The following is a 19,757-nucleotide window of genomic DNA, read 5'->3' on the forward strand; positions in this document are numbered from 1 at the left end:
CAACCGAATGAACAATAACCAGCCAAAAAACACAAAACCATAAAAATCAAATGGCTTCAGTTTCTAAAGTCATTTCAATTATTTTATTTTTACAACTGATACTTAAAGCCAACAGAACAGCAAAAAAAGATAGATCGTTTTTTGTCTCTCCTGTAAAATTCAAAAAATGGGACTTGGCACGTTTGCGTACTAAGATATGGATTTTTCATAAACAAAAATATAAAATTTTAATTAATGTAAAATTTTAACGGTTAAAGATATTACAATAAAATTTGGAAATCGTGAATATCCAAATGTCCTTAAATCAATGGCTTTATAATATTTGACACTTTTTATTTTCAAATACAAAAATTCCTAAAACGGGGAAATTGTGTTCCAAAAACTGAGTTTTTTTTAGAAAAGACTCTAGTGTGACGTTATTTACCGCGTGATAGTAAAATGACTTTGTACGTATTTAAATAAGATATAGGGCTATATAAGCATGGAGCCTCTTCGATTTTAAAATTTTTACTTCAATAAAATTTTTTTTTTAATTGCCAAAGTTTTGATAGTTCTGGGATCGACTAGGTTCGCTTAAGTGAGCCAATTTTTAATTTACACACTTTTACATTAAGTTCGCTTTTCGAATCATATAAAAATTTTATATAGTCTCGAAGAAAATTTTTTTCTACAATAAAATAAATATAGGGACTTTTTTCTCAAAAATACGGGCATTTTTACATGTTCCAACTTTTGATGCATGTAACTTTTTAAAAGTACGAGATAATGTTAGCAAGTTGTCTTGATTTTATTCAAAATTTTATAGCAAAAATAGCTCATATTTTTAAAAAAATTTCGAACCTCCATAGGGCCGCAATATCTAAAAAACCAAAAAAAGATCGAGCAGAATTAAAAATAATAAATAAATAACCCTAAATATCTCTTGAACTAAAAGAGATAACTTACATATCTATGCAAGTTTGTTGTAGATCTCCTTAAGGGATATTTATATTTTGAACTAGCTGACCCGACAGACGTTGTCCTGTCCAAGTTAAAAAAGCTTGTGTTCGATTTGTGAGAAGCGGTTTCAAAAGGGTAGTTAAGTTAAAAAGAAAACAAATGGATATAGATAAAATAAATCACGTAAGTATTGCAACAACAGAATCCATGTAAATCTTGATTAAACGCTTATTGGCCAAGTTATTAGCGAATTTTGAGTTTTTATATAAAACAAACAATTTTTGGTCATAAATATGAGTGATCACGGATCGAGCTCTTTATCTTGATTAAACGCTTATTGGCCAAGTTATTTGCGAATTTGGATATTTTGAGTTTTTATACAAAAGTCGAATTTTGGTCAGAAATATGAGTGATCAAGGATCGAGCTCGTTTTCTTGAATCAACGCTTATTGGCCAAGTTATTTGCGAATTTGGATATTTTGAGATTTTATATAAAAAATCGAATTTTGGTCAAAAATATGAGTGATCACAGAACGAGCTCCTTTTCTTGATTCAACGCTTATTGGCCAAGTTATTAGCTAATTTAGATATTTTGAGTTTTTATATAAAAAATCGAATTTTGGTCTGAAATATGATTGATCACGCACCGATGTATTTAATAAGTGGACGTATTATTTATGTAAAAACTTTTGCGGACTATGTGTTGCGAATATTAAAAAAAATTAGTTAAATGGGTCCATTCGTCCTGCGATTTTAGATATATCGAAAAAAAATTGGCGTGGTCAATTTTTCTTTCAATTAAAACTTAAATTGGATTACTATGATCATTTAATATATTTTATATAAATCGAAAAAAGTGGGCGTGGTCAATTTTTCATTCCTTGAAAACCTAAGTTGGGCTATGACCAACATTTTAAAAAAAAAAATGTCTAAATCGGTCCGACCGTTCTCTACTGATGCAATTACCAACAAACGACATTTTATTTTTATTTATATAGAAGATTTCAGCTCTTTTGGATTATACTTGGATTTTTTAAAATTTTTTTTTTAAAAAAAATGTGAGAACCTAGATTTTATGTAATTTTTCTATTGAGGCCTAAGGGGCTTTATTTACAACGTTTGTATCTTTGGTGACCCCCACTGAAATTTTCGGGCAAACATTTTCGTAGAATATTTTAATCCTTAAATGTCCTCTATGAAAGTACTTTTTTGGATTTTCTCGAAAAAAGGGTCAAATTGAAAAAAAAAATTCAGACCAGCCGGACTATAAGTTTATTTTACATAAATTATCTACTCAACATGCCTTTTCAGAATTATAGGGTCGATATTCTGTTCCAATCAAAAAGTCTCAATTTGTGTGACAGTGTAATAATAATTTTCTTTTATTGTTATTTAAGTAAAAAATAAAATAAACATTAAACAACTTTTAGTTATTATGAAAAATAAAAATGTTTGTTATTATTGTTGTTTAAATAAAAAACAAAATAAAGATTAAAAAAATCGTATTTTTTGTTCAAAAACAAACAATTCGAGTGGAACCGGTTCTTTAAGAACTAGTTCCCATGTTTAGAAAATGGAAGATATATTTTTTGAGATATCCTTTGTTCATGTACTATTTTCTATGCTATATCTAATGAGAAACTGTTTTTTTAAAAAAAAATTAAAATCTATAATATGAGAACAAAAATGTTACCTAAAACATTTCTAATGTTCGGTCAAGCTCGACCATATAATACCCTGAGACATGTGTCAAAAATGTTATCGTTTAAAATTTCAATAATTTGTTATTCGTGAGTTATTTTCGGAAGTGGTCATATGAGAGCTAATCATGGACCGATAGTTATTAAAGTTGTTCTATATGATTTGTTCTATATGAAACTTATTTGTGTTAGATTTTAAGTGGATAGCGAGATGTTTAAGAGATTTATGCTCAAGTGATTTTCGGAAATGGGCTTTGTATGGCAGCTATGATGTATTGATCCGCAACTAATTTTTAAATACGATTTATTTTTATAAACGAAGTATTTGTGTTGAATGCGAAAGGACATTTGTATGGTGGCTACATGACAACGGTGGCATAGAGTATAAATTTCAAGGTTGGCTATCGATTCGAAACGGTTAAAAAATGTTGATAATTTGTATTATTTCGGTAGCTGAGCGGTAACGGCATTTTAATGATAATGGTAATTTCATAACGAATTAAGTTAATAAAATATAAAAGAATTAATAATAAGTTGACAAAGGTAGTATTTGTCAGACAGTATTTATAATCTATCTATATATCTAACATCCTGATTAATCAAATTAAGTTTCCATTGTATTGTCAACCAATGTATATTAAAATTTACATTTTATCTCATATTTTGTATGCTGTAACATCAATGAAAAACGTTTTTATTAACTTTGTAATTAATGCATTTTTTTTATTAATTCTTCCTTTGACAAGCATTTCATTTAGATTATTTTTTTGTAGCCATTTAGCCAGGTTCTTAAATGCACATACTGTTGTTGTATTTGTTTGAGAAAACAACAAAACACGAAAAGCTTTTTTTAAAAAACACACTCCTCTTGTCTAGTTTCACATTTTCAATTCATAATTGAATTTGTTTAAAAAAAATAAGCAAAAATCATAAAGAATTCAACAAATTATACAAACAGTTTAAGGAATTTAACTTTTTTTAATAGGAAAACAAAAAAAAAATGATTGTTAATAGGTATAATGAAAGTAAGAGAGGTAGAGGTAGAGGAAAAGAAAAAAATTTGCAACTTTAAGAAGTTTCCAATTAAAAAAAACTACAGTGTGTGGTTTTTAAAAATGTAGAGCTAAACTAAAGTAGGGCTTGGGAGGTGATTATAAAATGAATGTGATTTGGTTGTTATTGATCATCACGCCCATTATGAAGATGAGGAAGCTCCAGAGACAGTTTTAGCAGCTGCTTGACGTTTTTTAACTCCCCAATTGTAAACACGTGCCATATTTACTTCGGTGGTAGTAATTTGATCTCTAGAATTTTAAGTTTAAAATTATTATTAAAAATGTCCCACTAAGATATTGCTTTTAAAACTTACCTCAAAAAGTCTTGATCATGTTCGACAGTTTTTAAATTTGATATAGCTGAGGTCATATTTTGTTTCAACAACACCTCGGCTTCATCCAATGGATATTCCAACATTACACTGGCACCCAACCACAGGCACACGGTTTTGGTTGGTGGCACCATGGTTTTAATAAACACCTGGTCGCTGAGCAAAAATTGTGTTTCACGTTCTTCGGTTTCTTTATGCAAAACATCAATCATTTCAAGAGATCTTTGTAAATCGGGAATTTGGGATTTCAATTTACGCTTACGGGCCTCCAAATTATAGGCCATAAATCTGTATTTGCTGTGTTGTTCATCTAAGCGTTGTAAAACTTTCTCACAGTTCTCCTCATTTTCCGGCTGGGCCATATATTTATCGATTTCCTCCTGCACAACATCAATGAAAAAGAAAATTAATACAAACATTTTGTAAATTTGATTTGTCCAATATTCGATTGGATGATTAATGCTATTGGATGTAGTTGACACCCTGTTTTTTATTAGATTTTTTCTTCTTTCAATTTGTTGTTGTATCAAATGACATCGGTTTGTTAGGTTATGCGTGCAAATGTCTTGCAAACTTTTCTTTCTTGCAGTCTATGGGATTTTACTCACCAGAAATACTGCCTCTGGTATGCCGGCAAAGGATTTTTGATTTTCTGGTAATTTAGGCATTTCTACAGTATCCATGATTCCAGTCATTATGTTTAACTTATATTTTAATTGGAAATTTATCAAAAATATTCACAGCAGTGGTCGTTGAATTGATATCGAACACAATAAATTAGACGTATTTTGTTCTTATTAACAATCGATATTCACTGCAAAATGGTAGCTAAACTTATAGGTGCTCCATAATGACAAAGTTACCAGATTGTGAGTTACAATTGCAGGGCTTGTAATTCTCTTTAATTCTATTTAAAATGTTTTTACCATAATTGACATAGCATAATTGTAAATAAGTTTAGAATATTTTTAAAAAATTAGAAATATTCACAGTGTTTTTAAAAAAAAGAAAAGTTAATAATAAAATACATTTTTAAGGGAACAATACAAGATCCCAGTAATAGTTTATGTTTTCATAATTTTTTTTCTGTTAAACTTTGGTGTGTATATCCCATTTTACAATGCAGAAATTGAAAGGCAGAAAGACGAAGTTTGTTGGTGAGGGGTTGAAGAAGTAGAGTGTATATTACCCTGATATAGGTTAGTTCAAAAGAGAGTGAGAAAAATGTCTGCCTTTCAATTTCTGCATTGTAATTAGGGTCTATCGAACACTGGCTTCGTTGGAACTTTTTCTGTATATCAAAATTGTCTGAAGTACTGTCATATAAATTCAAAAAGAATTTTTGGTTCACAATATTAATGAACCGTACCATATTATATTAATGTAGATTTGATTATTTTCTAAATGTATGAGATATACTATTATATATAATGACTTAAACTTCCTGCAATTCAATATTTTTTTTTTTATAATTTATCAACTGTATTTATTTCCATAAAACTGCTAAGCGATTGGCACCTCTCTTACAATGTCATTACATCCCAGTGAATGCCAAGGAAAAAACATAATAAATTTTGACAGAAATTACAGTTTTAGCGCATTTTAAAATAAAATGAACGTCATCCGAGAACAAACAATGAATTTGAATTCCTAATCAAAAAATTAAATTTAAACTGACAAAACGAAAATAAATAAAAAAGTCACACTTTGAAAAATGTCGGATTCTGATGAAATTGTTAGTAGTGATGAGGAATCTCAATCAGGAGAGGAGGAAATTTTCACCAGCGATGCTAGTGATGCAGAAGAAATGGCAAGAGGCCGTCCCAGTAACGAAATGACGGTAGAAGATTCTGATGCCACAGATGATGCGGACGAGTCCATTGCAGTGCGAAGAACTAAGGTGAAAGGTAAAAAGAAACGTGCCGCTATTATAGATTCCGAAACAGAAGAAGAGGAGGAAGATGAAATAGAAAATCGTGCCCTGTCACCACGCACGCGAATGAGTATTACCGGCATAAGGCCGGCAGATTTAACCGATGATTCCAGTGAAATTGAATATTCGGATGAAGAGGAGAAGCAGAATGTAAGTAGCAGGAGCCGTGCCAGTGGTAGTAAAAAATCAAAGGCCAAATTAAGTAATATATCCGAGGTATATAATTCAACGGCAGATAATGATACCACAGATGAATCACAACAAAGCGGAACTGATGAAGATGAAAGCGCAGATAAATCTAGAGCTAGAAGATCTTTCTTAGAAGAATCTGCTGAAGATAAATCCGAGTTACATTCATCTTCCGTGGTTACTGAAGAAGAGGAAAGAGCAGATAAGTCTAGTACTAGAACATCTGTCTTAGAAGAATCTGCAGAAGAAAGGTCCGAGGTACATTCATCATCTATGGTTTCGGCTCAATCGCAAATAGATGAAACATCCCCAAGCTCTGTGCTGCAACAGAAAAGCCCTTCGCCAGCTAAAGTTGTTAGTAATAATATCAGTATGGTTAATTCTCCTATTTTAGCAGCACGCTACAGCACCCATTTTGAAAGTGCGATTAAAGATAAATTGTCCTCTACCTTGTATCGGGCACCCGAAATGGACTCTTCCGCCGATAGTGACATACAAATAATTGAACGCAAAGAGAAACCCATCGAAATATCTAGTTCAGACGATGATGATAATAAGGAAAACAGCCTGGCCGATTCACTGCAAGCCAAATCGACACCCAAGTCTAGTATTATGTCTAGCGGTAATTTAATGCAACCCAAAATATCAGCAGCCCTTAATAAAGTACCAAATTTGAACAATTTTACAAAACTTGGTGCTAAAAACAAAGCAGATTTGGTATTAGTGTCGCAGGAGTATTACGACAAAGAAATTAAAAAAATTGAGGAACTTAAATCAGAACTTCGCACTGCGGAACTATATTTAGGGAAATACTCAAGTAAATTACCCGATGGCGGTCGCTCGTTATCATTACGTATAGAACGTTTACGCAATGATTGTATCATTAAAGCCAAATACATAGCTTCCATGCATGTCGAAGATGCTCCGGGTAGTAGTCCTGTAATGGTGCCCATTGACGATAAAGATTCTCCATCGCAAAAACTGCAGCAGCTACAGCAGCAACGTAAGAATTTCTTTAATAATCAACCACCGGATTGGGATGAATTATCGGCGGCAGTGAATCAAATACAACCCGTACACACGGGTAAACAGGGTTTGGCCACATTCAACAATCAAAAGGCTTTAACGGTGGATCGTTTGAAGGTAAGAAGGAATTTTGCCTCGGGCAATGTAAAAATCAGATCGTAATTAGAAATTTAACCTAATTTTTTAAGTTAAGTATTAAACAAAAATTCTTTTATGATGATAACTATAGAACGGATATCTGAATAAAATGTTTACGTTTTCTTTGAACTGCCCAGGAAAGGCATAAGCAAGAGTTAATTTGCTTTATATCTTTCAGTAGTTTAAGAAAATGTACATTACTTGATTAAAATTCTATCACACACAATTCTGATAAAGGAAGACTTAACAATAAAATTGTTTGATAAAAAAAAATGGATAAATTAGGTATATGAATAAATTCTCTTCTATATAGGATTTGCATGGCTCATTAGAAAGTTGCCCTGCAGAAAATGTCTTGGCCGATGATCCTAAAGGTCTCAAGGTAACCCTGATGGACCACCAAAAGCATGCTTTAGCCTGGATGAACTGGAGAGAAAAACAAAAACCTAGAGGTGGCATTTTGGCGGATGATATGGGTTTGGGCAAAACACTAACCATGATTTCCCTAGTATTATCATGTAAAAATCGCGATGAGGAAGAAGACAATGATGAGGAAAAAAGTGGTAGTGGTACAGAAGAAGAGGATGAAGAGAAAAATCCAGGGGGTTGGTCTTCCAAAGGACGTAGGGATTGTAAGTTATTAATATATTATATAGAAATCCTATAAATTCTTTTAAAATATCACAACTTCCTTTAGATTATCCCGGTGGAACTTTAGTGGTCTGTCCGGCCAGTTTAATGCGTCAGTGGGAAGCTGAAGCTCATACAAAAGTTTCCCGCCATCGCTTAACTGTATGTGTTCATCATGGCAATAATCGTGAAACAAAACCTAAACATTTACGTACCTATGATTTGGTAGTCACCACCTACAATATAGTGGGCCGAGAACAAAAAACTCGCGGAGCAATTTTTGGCATCAAATGGAAGAGAATAATACTCGATGAAGCTCATGTGGTGCGCAATCATAAAGCCCAATCTTCTTTAGCTGTTTGTGAGCTTAAAGGTAAAGCCCGTTGGGCTCTTACCGGCACACCCATACAAAACAAAGAAATGGATGTCTATGCTCTGCTCAAGTTTCTACGCTGTTCCCCGTTCGATGATTTTTCGCATTGGAAAAAATGGATTGATAAAAGTGCCGGTGGCCAACAGCGTTTAAACACCATTATGAAAACTCTCATGTTGAGACGTACTAAAACTCAACTGCAAGATCGTGGCGAACTAAAATGTTTGCCTCAAAAGAAAATCGAATTAATTGAAGTGGTACTGGATAAAGACGAAATGAATGTTTATCAGAAAATTATGATCTATTCGCGTACGCTGTTTGCTCAGTTTCTTTTTCAACGTGCCGAACGCAATACAGACTTAATGTATAGCGAACAGAGTTCAAGGCCAACATTTATGCAATCAAAAGATCCGAATGGTGCCTACTATAAAATGCATCAGAAATTCACGAAAATTCATCAGGGCACTAAGGAGGTTAAATCACATGAAATTTTAGTGCTGCTACTGAGGTTAAGACAAATTTGCTGTCATCCGGGTTTGATTGATTCGGTGAGTTGAAGTTTTTCTTTTTTTTAAAGTTTTGTAGTAGTTGATTGAGTTACAAAAAAGCATGTATTATATCGAGGGACTATATTCAATACCTTATATCAGGCTTTGAAATGCCAATTACATTTTCGGGTACCGTATCAATTCAACACCCTTGTGAGAGATGAAAGTTCATCAAAAGTTTCGAAATTTTAACTGAAAATATTTCATTAAATATAGCGTTAATTAATTTTAATTCATTAACGCAAATTATGTTAAATGATAAAAAATTTAATTTTTGGTATTAAATAGCATTAGCAATAAAGTCTGTAGCATGGTGAATTTACAATTTTTTTTTTTTTGGAAATTATGAAATTCACGAAAAAACGATTTCATAAGCAAAGTTGCAATTTAGTACGTAAATGAAGGATCTTTCATTAAGAGCTTCCTCTCTTTAAATTTAAATAAAAACAAGTAAGAGAGCTATATTCAGATGTACCGAATCTTATATACCCTTCACCAAATTATACTTCAAAATAAAAATTTTAAATATTTTTAGGTAAACAAAATAAATTTTTTTTCCCAAAGTTGTTTTCTCATTTTTTGTAAAAAAAAATTTTTTGAATTGTTTATTTAAATTTTTTTAATTACATTTTTTTTTAAATTTTAAATTTTTTTTTTTGGTTTTTAAATTTTTTTTAATATTTAGCGAAAAAAAACTTTTGGTGAAAAAAAAATTCGGGTTAAAATTTTTTTTTCCGATTTTGAACCATTGTAGGTCCAACTTATTATCATTGGATTATCTATCATTAGATATCCATATTGTCTATATTAATGACTTAGTAATCCAGATATAGCAAATTTATGGACCGATTTTCTCGATTTTAAATAGCAACCGAGCCGGAAGAATTCGGTAGATATTGATGTATGAATCGTGTATGTAAGTTATTTGGGGCTTCGGAAAGTCGATTTCAACAGACAGACGGACATGGCTTAATCGACTCCGCTATCTATAAGGATCCAGAATATATTGTGGAAATTACAAACGGTATGACAAACTTATATATACCCATCTCACGAAGGTGAAGGTTATAAAAAGTGTTTGTGAAACATCGTCGAAATTTTGTATTCCTTTGAAAGGCCTATCGATGCCATTATGTATGGAATATAAATTCGAGCAAATGTCCCCCAGGGCTTCGGTGGGTGACGCGTACTTGAAATGTCCAATTTTCCAAGACTCTGGCGTATAAATTAGACCGATGACATGGGCAATATTGGTTTTTAAGGCAGCTGTGATTTGTGGCGTATTCACATAGACCTGCGACTTAAGAGAACCCCACAACAAAAGGTCTAACAGAATGCCAGAATAGTAATTAAAATCAATTTCCATACAAAAGTTGTCAAATTTGCAGGTTTGTTATTTTCTGAACAGCATAAAGTTCGGACTAGTTGACCGACCCGGCTTCGCCCGGTAGCTATTTAATAATGTTAGTTCTTCAAATTTCTCCAACCCACATACACCTGCCTGTTCTTATTTATTTGCAAATAAAATATCTAAATTTGTACTGCATACGTTAGGGGGCTTTTTTTTATTACAGTTGATTGGACTCAAAAAAAAATTCCGAGTATTACCCAGAATTTTTGAATTTTTTTTTTACAAACCATTTCCTGAAAATTTCGAATCAAATAAAAAAAAATAAGCCAAATCGCTCTGGCCGTTCTCACGTGATGCCATTACATACATGGACCATTTAATTTTTATATACACTGGTGCATATTCCTATAAACTCACACTACTTTTTTTTAAAAAGATTGTAAAAATTAAACATGAACATATTTAGGGGGCTACAAATTTGTTTATTAAATTAGTTAAGACTTCACTTAAAATATTGTTTACAAAAAAAATTAATTTGTACTTTATTTTTTTTAATTAATTTTCGAGATTAACAGCCATTTTTAAGGGTATTTTTCTATAAGCGCGCTTTAATTTATGGGCCACTGTAGCATTATTAATAATGTGTGGATGATGCTTTTTTATGGATTGTTTCAAAAATGTCTGGCATTGATTACACTAATTTTTTAAGCAGATTGGAATCAATTTTCTCCCAGACTTGTTTAATTCTTAGTTTCAGCTCTGTCACAGTCATTATGCTTTCATTCTAGGCATTATTTGCATAAACTTTACGGGCCATGTATCGCCACAAGTTCTCCATTGGGTTTAAGCGGACTACAAGCCTTCCAGTCCAATAGAAGAATGCTATGTTCATTAAACCAATATTTCGATTGCTTAGAAACATGGATTGCAGCATTATCTTGTTGGAATATGCAATCTTCATAAATTTGTTCATCCATAAATGAGAGAAGAGCATCTTCCAACAGTTCGTTATAAATCGCACTATTCATTTTTGTCGGAACAAAACATATTTTCGACTTGCCAACTGCAGAAAACGCTGCCCAAACCATAACACTGCCACCACCGAAATTACGTTTTGACATCCGAACATCGTTTGATCTCAAATCGTGCCAATAGCATGAGTATTTTCTTTATGGTGCTTTTTTTAGCATTGGTTTACATTACGGCTTTTTCCATTTTATGTTTTCATCGTTTCGTAAAATGTGTGCAATGTGTTTGGAAGTCACTGGAAGATTCAATTTATTCTTTCTTTGTGTGGAATTCAATTTGTTGCGGGTTTTTTCTTGTTTTATTAGATTAAGTTGTATTCTTGTATTTCCCTTTGTAGGTTTGCGAACTCCATAATTTTGACCTTTCTTCAAGAAATTTCGCACCACACTTTCCGAATGATCGATTTTACGTCCAATTTCTCTATTGGAACATGCTTGGTCATGAAACAATTTAATTTGAATCTTTTCTTGATCGGACAAATAAGTTCCCTTGGGCATCTTTAAAAGTGATGAAATTTATTGATTCAAATAGAAAAAGTTGCAGTAAATTGAGATGTTACTATTAGAAACGTACCTTTGGTTGAAAAAAAACTAAAATTGATAATATTTTATTTCTGGTAACTTTTTTAAAAACAAATTTCACGTCTGCGTTTATACGAATCTTCCACTTAAAATAGCACAAAGAACATTTGATCGCATAATTAAGACAAACAACAAGAATAAGAAAAAAAAAAATTTTTACTTTCAAAAAGTACCGGTAAGTTGTCTCTCATTAAAAAAGTTAAATTTAGCTTTTGGATGAGAACAACCAAAATATAACAAAAATGCAGAAAAAAATTAAGTGCGTTGATAGGAATATGCACTAGTGTATATAGAAGAGTGAGTCAAAAAATACTTATACACTCTATTTCAGTCGAAACTTATACTTGGTTCAACAAATTATTATTTTTTTAATCATGTCAGGTTAATCTTTTCTAAATCATTAATTTACAACTGGTATTTCGTCAAAATGTGATCTGGATAAAAAGTACTTGAAATAATATTAAAAACTTTTCAAAAAAATTCAATATGGACTTTCAAAAAATTGCAAAAAAACTGAAGATTCATCGTCACACTGTTTCCAAAGCCATTAAACAGTATTAGGAAGACATGAACATTGAAAGGAAACTTGGATAAGGAAGAAAAAATGGTCTTACAGATATTGGAAAGGCAAAAGAAGTCGAACAACTCTTTCGAAGAGCACTGAACACTTCTATCAGAAAAGCAGCGCTTGTAAAGTTAAAAGCTCTGTGCGCAGAGCCAAAGCTAATGCTAGGTTGAAGTCGTAAAATAATCAGAATGTTGCAGATCGCAATGCAGTAAAGAACTTAGTATCAAAAGCATGAGTGAAAAAATTTGGGTAAATTTTTATATAAAAATACAGCTGTAGTGTGATGAATGGAGAAACTTATGTACTGGCAGACTTTACACAGCTTCCGGGTTATGAATTTTATGTGGCTGATAAGTTCAAGAAAAATACCGGACAAAAACAAACAAAATTCCCCAAGAAGTTTCTTGTGTGGCAAGCCATTCAGAAGAATATCATTTGTGACATCAGGCACGATAAACACAGAAATATAAATTACGGAGCGTCTACAAAAACGGCTTTTATGAAGAGTGCCTTCATATTTCTGTCCCGATTTGCATCATGCCACTATGGGAAGAGGCCGTTGAGTGGTATTCAAACAATAATGTTAATTTTGTACCACGGGATAGAAATCAACACAACTATCCAGAACTTCGGTCTGTGGAAAAGTATTGGGCCCTTGTAAAAAAAGAATTAAAGAACACAGTAAAGGTATCCCAGGACATGTCCGATATTATCATGATTTTTCCATTTGTACCATTATTTATCGAATAATAGCCAGAGCTGTAAATGTATCATTCATTTTTGAATTAATTCGTGAATTATTCATACAATGAATGTGCAAATTCACCCAAGTATCCTTAACTTTGGCTTGTGAAAAACTTTTGGACTCTTGTAAAAAAAAAGAATTAAAGAACACAGGAAGGTATCCCAGGACATTTCCGATTGTATCATGCTTTTTCCATTTGTACCATTATTTATCGAATAATAGCCAGAGCTGAAAATGAATCATTCATTTTTGAATTAATTCGCGAATAATTCATGCACAAAATGAGCAAATTTTGAATTAATGCTTTTCATACAAAAAAATTAATTGAATAAAATTTGAGTCCATTCAAATGAATTTGGTAAAAATTAATTGCAATTCATTTCCAACTCAAATGAATTTGAATTGAATTGATTGAAATTTGAATTGATTTTGTAAGTAAATCTACAGCAATCACTGTCGTTTTGTTATTCAATTAATTTTTATGTAAAAGGCAGCATGCATTACTCTCGTTTTATATATCACCTAGTATAGTCCAGACAAAAAATTCTCTGATTTGAAATTTCCATGATATACTGGAATTGTCAGGTAGCGACAGAATAAGAATTGAATTATTAGGTATCAGCGAAAATCCTATCAAAATGGGAAAATTTTGTTTATTTGCTAAAGGAATCTTAAATTTTTATTTTTAATTCCTCTAGATCTGCTCTTGAATGTAATTGACTGCAATTCATTTTTGATTTCATTCATTTGGATTGCAATTCATTGTTCTAATTCATTTGAATGTATTGAAAATCAATTCAATTCAAAATAATTGTAAATGAATTGCAATTCACTTTAACAAATTCATTTGAATTGGAAACAAATTGCAATAAATTTTCAGATTTATATGAATTGAAAACGAATTGCTCCTTTTTACAAATTCATTTGGATTGCTTAATTCGTGTGAATTAAAAATAATTAGTTCCAAATTTAGCTAATTCGTAACGAATTAAAATCAAAAACGAATGATTCATTTACAGCTCTGCTTATAGCCAGGTTTATGTTTAATTTTATTTCCTTTTTACTACTAAAAACGTTATTTTCTAAGCAATAAGTTAATATACATTAGGTGGTAAGGAATATTAGTTTAGGAATTAAAAATATATCTACATTATGACTAGAAAATATTCTTAACTGTCCTTGGCACTTTTTTGTTTCAACACTCAACATTATTTCTCTTCAAGTACATACATTTCTTTTATTGACCATTATTTTCTTGAACAAATGCCTTTACAGATGTTAGAAGATGATGACGCCCATCACATCGACGAAGAAAGTGATGTTTCGCAGCCGGAAATTGATCTGTTGGCCCAACTCAATAAACTCGCCATTACCGATAAGAACGATAGCAATCCAGCTATGAGTCACAGTTTAAATAGTGATGAATGTGATACATCTATGCGACCAGAAGAACAAGTCATGGCTAAAGCTTCGTCCCGTGTACTGCAACGTTCAAATCCCATATTTGATTATAAAAGACCCTCAACAAAAATGTTAAAAGTTCTAGAAACCCTTAAGCAGAGAGTTTTGTCTTCGGATGATAAAGCCATAGTGGTGTCACAGTGGACCAGTGTTCTTAATATACTCAAAACCCATATTGAGGGGCAAGGTGTGGCTACACTCTCCCTAGATGGTAGTATACCGGTGAAAAATCGCCAGGACATTGTCACCGAATTTAATAAAGCAAACAGCAATAAACGTATATTGCTATTGTCTCTAACTGCCGGTGGTGTGGGTCTGAATTTGGTGGGCGCTAATCATTTATTGCTCATTGATTTGCATTGGAATCCCCAGTTGGAGGCCCAAGCGCAGGATCGCATATATCGTGTGGGCCAGAAGAAGGATGTCATTATTTATAAGTTTATGTGCAAAGATACTGTGGAGGAGCGTATTAAATCTTTGCAAGATCATAAATTGGAATTGGCGAATGGTGTATTGACTGGCGCCCGTGCTTCCGAAGGCAGTAAACTAAGTATGGATGATTTGAAGGGTCTATTCGGTTTGTAAACTTTAGCTTTGTTTGTTCTTCGCCCATTTAAACACTGTTCTCTATTGTATTCATTCCTTTAATTTATAATATAGAAATAGTTTTTCGTTTATTTTTTTAATAATTCTTACCATTTAAATAAACTTTTTATACATACACATACCTCTACTTTAAAATAAGTTTGTATTTATTTTTGTTTTTTTCTTTTTCTTGTTGACTGGCCATGTTAAAACCCTTTTGTTTGTTATCATGCTCTCATTGTTACCAAAAAAAACAACTTATTTTTTAGTTTAGGAAACTATTTGCTATAATCAATTCAGCTATATGGTTGAAATTATATAAACGAGGGCGGTTGCAACAAGTGTGGGAAGTTGGAAAATTTCAAGTTTAATACATTTATTTAAAAAAAAGAAACAAAAAATAACAATTTGTTTTGGATATTTTTTAAATCTCATTTCCCACTGGCTACTGTTTTCAAAACAAAAAATAAACTCTGAATAACGAGTGTACATATTCTTGTGAGAATTTACATATGTACAACACAGTTGGACACCGGTTGTTCAGAGTTTTTATAATTTTTAACCATTTTTTTAGTGTTTTCTGTGACTTCTTATAAATACAAAGAATTATTTCTTGTTCTCAATAAATTCCATGCATCCAGTATTTTTACAATAGTTTAAGAAACCAACAATTGAATACAATTTACAGGCGCAAAATTCTGTTATTACCAGGGAAACCAGAAATATGCTGTTTTAAGCGCTTTAAATATGCAGTAAAAACTTTAAAATATGCTCTTAAAATTTAAAAAATATGCTCTTAAAAAACGAACTTTTACATAATTTTTAACCAAAAAATATACTTTTATTTAAAAAAATCAATACATTTCATTTCTAAAAAGGTAAAGTAACATAAAATAAACAAAAATAACAAGAACTAAAACAAATATAACAAAAAATAAATACAACATAAAAACAATAAGCTATGAAAAGGCCTCGACAGGTATTTCTTGATGATATTTTATATAAATATAAAGTCACTTCTTCAATTAAGGTTATTATTGCAATAAATTATAAAATATTGACTTCAAATTTCAAATAAAAATCGTTGTCTATTGGATCTGAAAACAGTTTTATACATAGAAAATGTTCTTTCGACATCAACTGATGTTATAGGAGCAAATTTAAAAGACAATCACCCCTATCATGAAAAACATGTGAAATTTATGTTCCCATGAAATATCCATTTCCCTCGAAGGGAAAATTGCTATCGTGATATTCCCCTGAACTTTTTATTCACAATAGTTGATTTTGTTCGTAACAGCTGTTTATTGTTTACAAAATTCTATCTAAAAATGTCCCAACATGGGGAATTTTTTCACGTGAACAAAGTTTATGAACGAAAAATGGGAAAAGGGAACATATTTCATGTGAAATATTCACCCCTATCGCGAATCAACATTTCACATGAAATATTTTCCCTTTTCCTTTTTTCGTTCATCAACTTTGTTCACGTGAAAAAAATTCCCTTGTGAAATTTTTAGATGGAATTTTGTAAACATTAAACAGCTGTTACGAACAAAATCAACTATTGTGAATGTAAAGTTCATCATGATATTCCCGATAGCAATTTTCCCTTGGAGGGAAATGGATATTTCATGGGAACAAAATTTCACATGTTATTGCCGATAGGGGTGATTGATCCGTGAATATTTCTTTAACACTTAGAACGGTTAAGTTTGAATTAGAACTAAAATTTGATATTTAGATGGAGCTATTATTAAAATAGTGCTTATTTTATATTAAAAAAAGTGATCAATTTTTTAATTTTGAATTTTAAACAAAGGAAGTAAAAACCTGTAACACAACCTGTAAGACAAAATTTGTTTTTGATAAAGTCAAAATATGCAATTAAACAGTAAAATATGCTCTAAAAACGCAAAATATGACATAAATATGCTCTTAAGACAAATATATGCAAAAAAATGCATTTAAGGGTAAAATATGCAAAAATATGCACTAACAAATCGATGGCAAAATTCTTAAATAGTTCTGAAACGTGTAAATATCTTATTCATGTGCTCATTAGACTCACCAGAAAAAATATGCATTTGCATATTTTGGTTTCCCTGGTCATTATTTTCAATTCTAATGAATGACTTAAAAATGTGGGATTTTTTAAAATTGTTAGGTTTTATTTTGAAACATTTGTACAATATAAATTTACTCAAAATATGGGCCATTGTTGGCTATGACCTTTTCCCATCTTTCTGGCAACATATGGATTCCGAGCCAAAAGAACTGCTCGTATTTTGAGACCAAGAACAAATCAAAGCCAATATAATATAAAATGGGTGAGGCAAAACTCCCAACCACTTCATCTATATAAATAAAAATTTTGAAAACTCACAATATCTCAAATCGCTAATAACTTGGCCAATAAGCGTTTAATCAAGAAAAGGAGCTCGATCTGTGATCACTCATATTTCTGAACAAAAATCGATTTTTTATATAAAAATTCAAAATATCTAAATTCGCTAATAACTTGGCCAAAAAGCGTTTAATCAAGAAAAGGAACTCGATCTGTGATCACCCATATTTCTGAACAAAAATCGATTTTTTATATAAAAAGTCAAAAAATTCGCTAATAACTTGGCCAATAAGCATTTAATCAAGAAAAAGAGCTCGATCTATGATCACTCATATTTCTGACCAAAAATCGATGTTTTTATATAAAAACTCAAAATATCTAAATTCGCTAATAACTTGGCCAATAAGCGTTTAATCAAGAAAAGGATCTCGATCTGTGATCACTCATATTTCTGACAAAAAATTGATTTTTTTATATAAAAACTCAAAGTATATAAATTCGCTAATAACTTGACCAATAAGCGTTTAATATGGAAAGGAGCCCGATCTGTGATCACTCATATTTCTCACAAAAAATCGATTTTTTATATAAAAACTCAAAATATATAAATTCACTAATAACTTGGCCAATAAGTGTTTAATCAAGAAAAGGAGCTCGATCTGTGATCACTCATATTTGTTACAAAAAATCGATTTTTTTATATAAAAACTCAAAATATCTAAATTCGCTAATAACTTGGCCAATAAGCGTTTAATCATGAAAAAACTCAAAATATGTAAATTAGCTAATAACTTGGCCAATAAGCGTTTAATCCAGAAAAGGAGCTCGATCTGTGATCACTCATATTTCTGACCAAAAATCGATTTTTTATATAAAAACTCAAAATACCTAAATTCGCTAATAACTTGGCCAATAAGCGATTAATCAAGAAAAAGAGCATAAAAATCGATTTTTTATATAAAAACTCAAAATATCTAAATTCGCGAATATCTTGGCCAATAAGAGTTTAATCAAGAAAAGGAGCTCGATCTGTAATCACTATAAATTCAAATTGCCAACCCTTCTACATTTTTGGGTGCGTTAGGTAGAAGGAGAGGCCTTACTAATTTGTCTTCGACGTGTTTATTTTCTGCCTTAATTTTTCATTTCATCCTCGTTTCATTATCAGCATCAATGAATTTGAAACCAAATATTCATTTTTCACACGTTCAACTATAACACTATTTCCCTACGCATTGTTGCTGTATTGTTAGATCCTTTCATGCTGTTGTATCCTTTTGTATGAGTGAGTGTGTATGCCTTCATAGATTTTCTATTGCCTCTGGTAGTCGCACCAAACAATAAGGACTTTGCTAGGTGTGTGGCAGCAAATGTGGCAAGTGTTGCGAAATATTTTACTCCAACTAATTTTGTATTCAATGCAGAGCAGCCACTTTTAATCAAATCAATTTTACAAAAGCATAGTTTTATGATATACAATTTTCTTTATTTTTTTGTTACTTACGTACGTACTTTTGTGTTGCTTTTGTTGTAGCATTTTAGTTTTGTGTTACAATTTGCCATTATTCTCTATTTGCCCTATAAAGACACAAAAAGAACAGAAAAACAGACATACAAAACCTAAATGAAGAAAATATAAACGACGAACAACAGCAGCAGCCGGAGAAATATTTCGTTTTGTTTTCCAAAACACACATTTAAAGAAATACTTGTGCAACGGAAACGGAAATGACTGAATGCAATGAAATGCTAGGTTAAATTTTCTTTATTACTGCAACAGGAATGTGTGATGGTGGAGTGTGAGTGCAGCATGTTTAAGCATCAGTGTCATTTAACAATACAATGGTGGCAAAGAAAACATTTGTCTTTATTTTAAGGATACGAGAGCAGGTTTAAAACTGTCTGCTTCTATTTAAAATTTAACGATTTCTAAAATGTTTAAAAACTGACATTTGTTCTATGAATGAGCTCATTGTTGCAACCAAATCTCAATTTCATCTGGTTTTGAAGCTAGAAATTATAGCAATGGGCAGCATAGGTTGAATATGAGACATAAACATTTGTCCACTGTCAGCATCTCTTTGTTTTTGAACAAACTTTTGCTATTCCCCTCGCATGTTGTTCTGTTTTGTTCCAGTATTTTATTAATACAAGTTTAAAATTGCATTTTCATTTTCAGCATTTATTCAAGAGGATCTTTCTTTTATAGTTTAAGATTTTTTATTAT

General features: G+C 31.4%; 2 protein-coding genes across 2 annotated transcripts; one reads left to right on the forward strand and one right to left on the reverse strand.

Moving 5' to 3' along the window:
• Nucleotides 1-3,330: 3,330 nt before the first annotated feature.
• On the reverse strand, nucleotides 3,331-4,823 carry mgr (merry-go-round). The gene is made up of 3 exons (XM_065498363.1): nucleotides 4,635-4,823; nucleotides 4,009-4,406; nucleotides 3,331-3,943 (listed from the first exon to the last, which is right to left on the reverse strand). The coding sequence occupies exons 1-3, from the start codon at nucleotides 4,719-4,721 to the stop codon at nucleotides 3,835-3,837; spliced, it is 594 nt and encodes a 197-aa protein (XP_065354435.1). The 5' UTR covers nucleotides 4,722-4,823; the 3' UTR covers nucleotides 3,331-3,834.
• Nucleotides 4,824-5,682: 859 nt separating this feature from the next.
• On the forward strand, nucleotides 5,683-15,342 carry lds (lodestar). The gene is made up of 4 exons (XM_065508179.1): nucleotides 5,683-7,291; nucleotides 7,626-7,944; nucleotides 8,010-8,863; nucleotides 14,413-15,342. Exons 1-4 carry the CDS (start codon nucleotides 5,741-5,743, stop codon nucleotides 15,181-15,183), a joined length of 3,495 nt encoding a protein of 1,164 aa, XP_065364251.1. The 5' UTR covers nucleotides 5,683-5,740; the 3' UTR covers nucleotides 15,184-15,342.
• Nucleotides 15,343-19,757: the final 4,415 nt, after the last annotated feature.

Source organism: Calliphora vicina, chromosome 1, assembly GCF_958450345.1.
Source record: "Calliphora vicina chromosome 1, idCalVici1.1, whole genome shotgun sequence".
NCBI lineage: Eukaryota > Metazoa > Arthropoda > Insecta > Diptera > Calliphoridae > Calliphora > Calliphora vicina.

Excerpts from the sequence above, each read along its gene's own strand:
- mgr (XM_065498363.1), bottom strand. The coding sequence starts at position 4,721 with ATGACTGGAATCATGGATACTGTAGAAATGCCTAAATTACCAGAAAAT. Across the intron at positions 4,407-4,634 it reads TACCAGAGGCAGTATTTCTG|GAGGAAATCGATAAATATAT; the intron begins GTGAGTAAAATC and ends GATGTTGTGCAG. Across the intron at positions 3,944-4,008 it reads CATGATCAAGACTTTTTGAG|AGATCAAATTACTACCACCG; the intron begins GTAAGTTTTAAA and ends TTAAAATTCTAG.
- lds (XM_065508179.1), top strand. The coding sequence starts at position 5,741 with ATGTCGGATTCTGATGAAATTGTTAGTAGTGATGAGGAATCTCAATCA. Across the intron at positions 7,945-8,009 it reads TTCCAAAGGACGTAGGGATT|ATTATCCCGGTGGAACTTTA; the intron begins GTAAGTTATTAA and ends AACTTCCTTTAG. Across the intron at positions 8,864-14,412 it reads ATCCGGGTTTGATTGATTCG|ATGTTAGAAGATGATGACGC; the intron begins GTGAGTTGAAGT and ends ATGCCTTTACAG.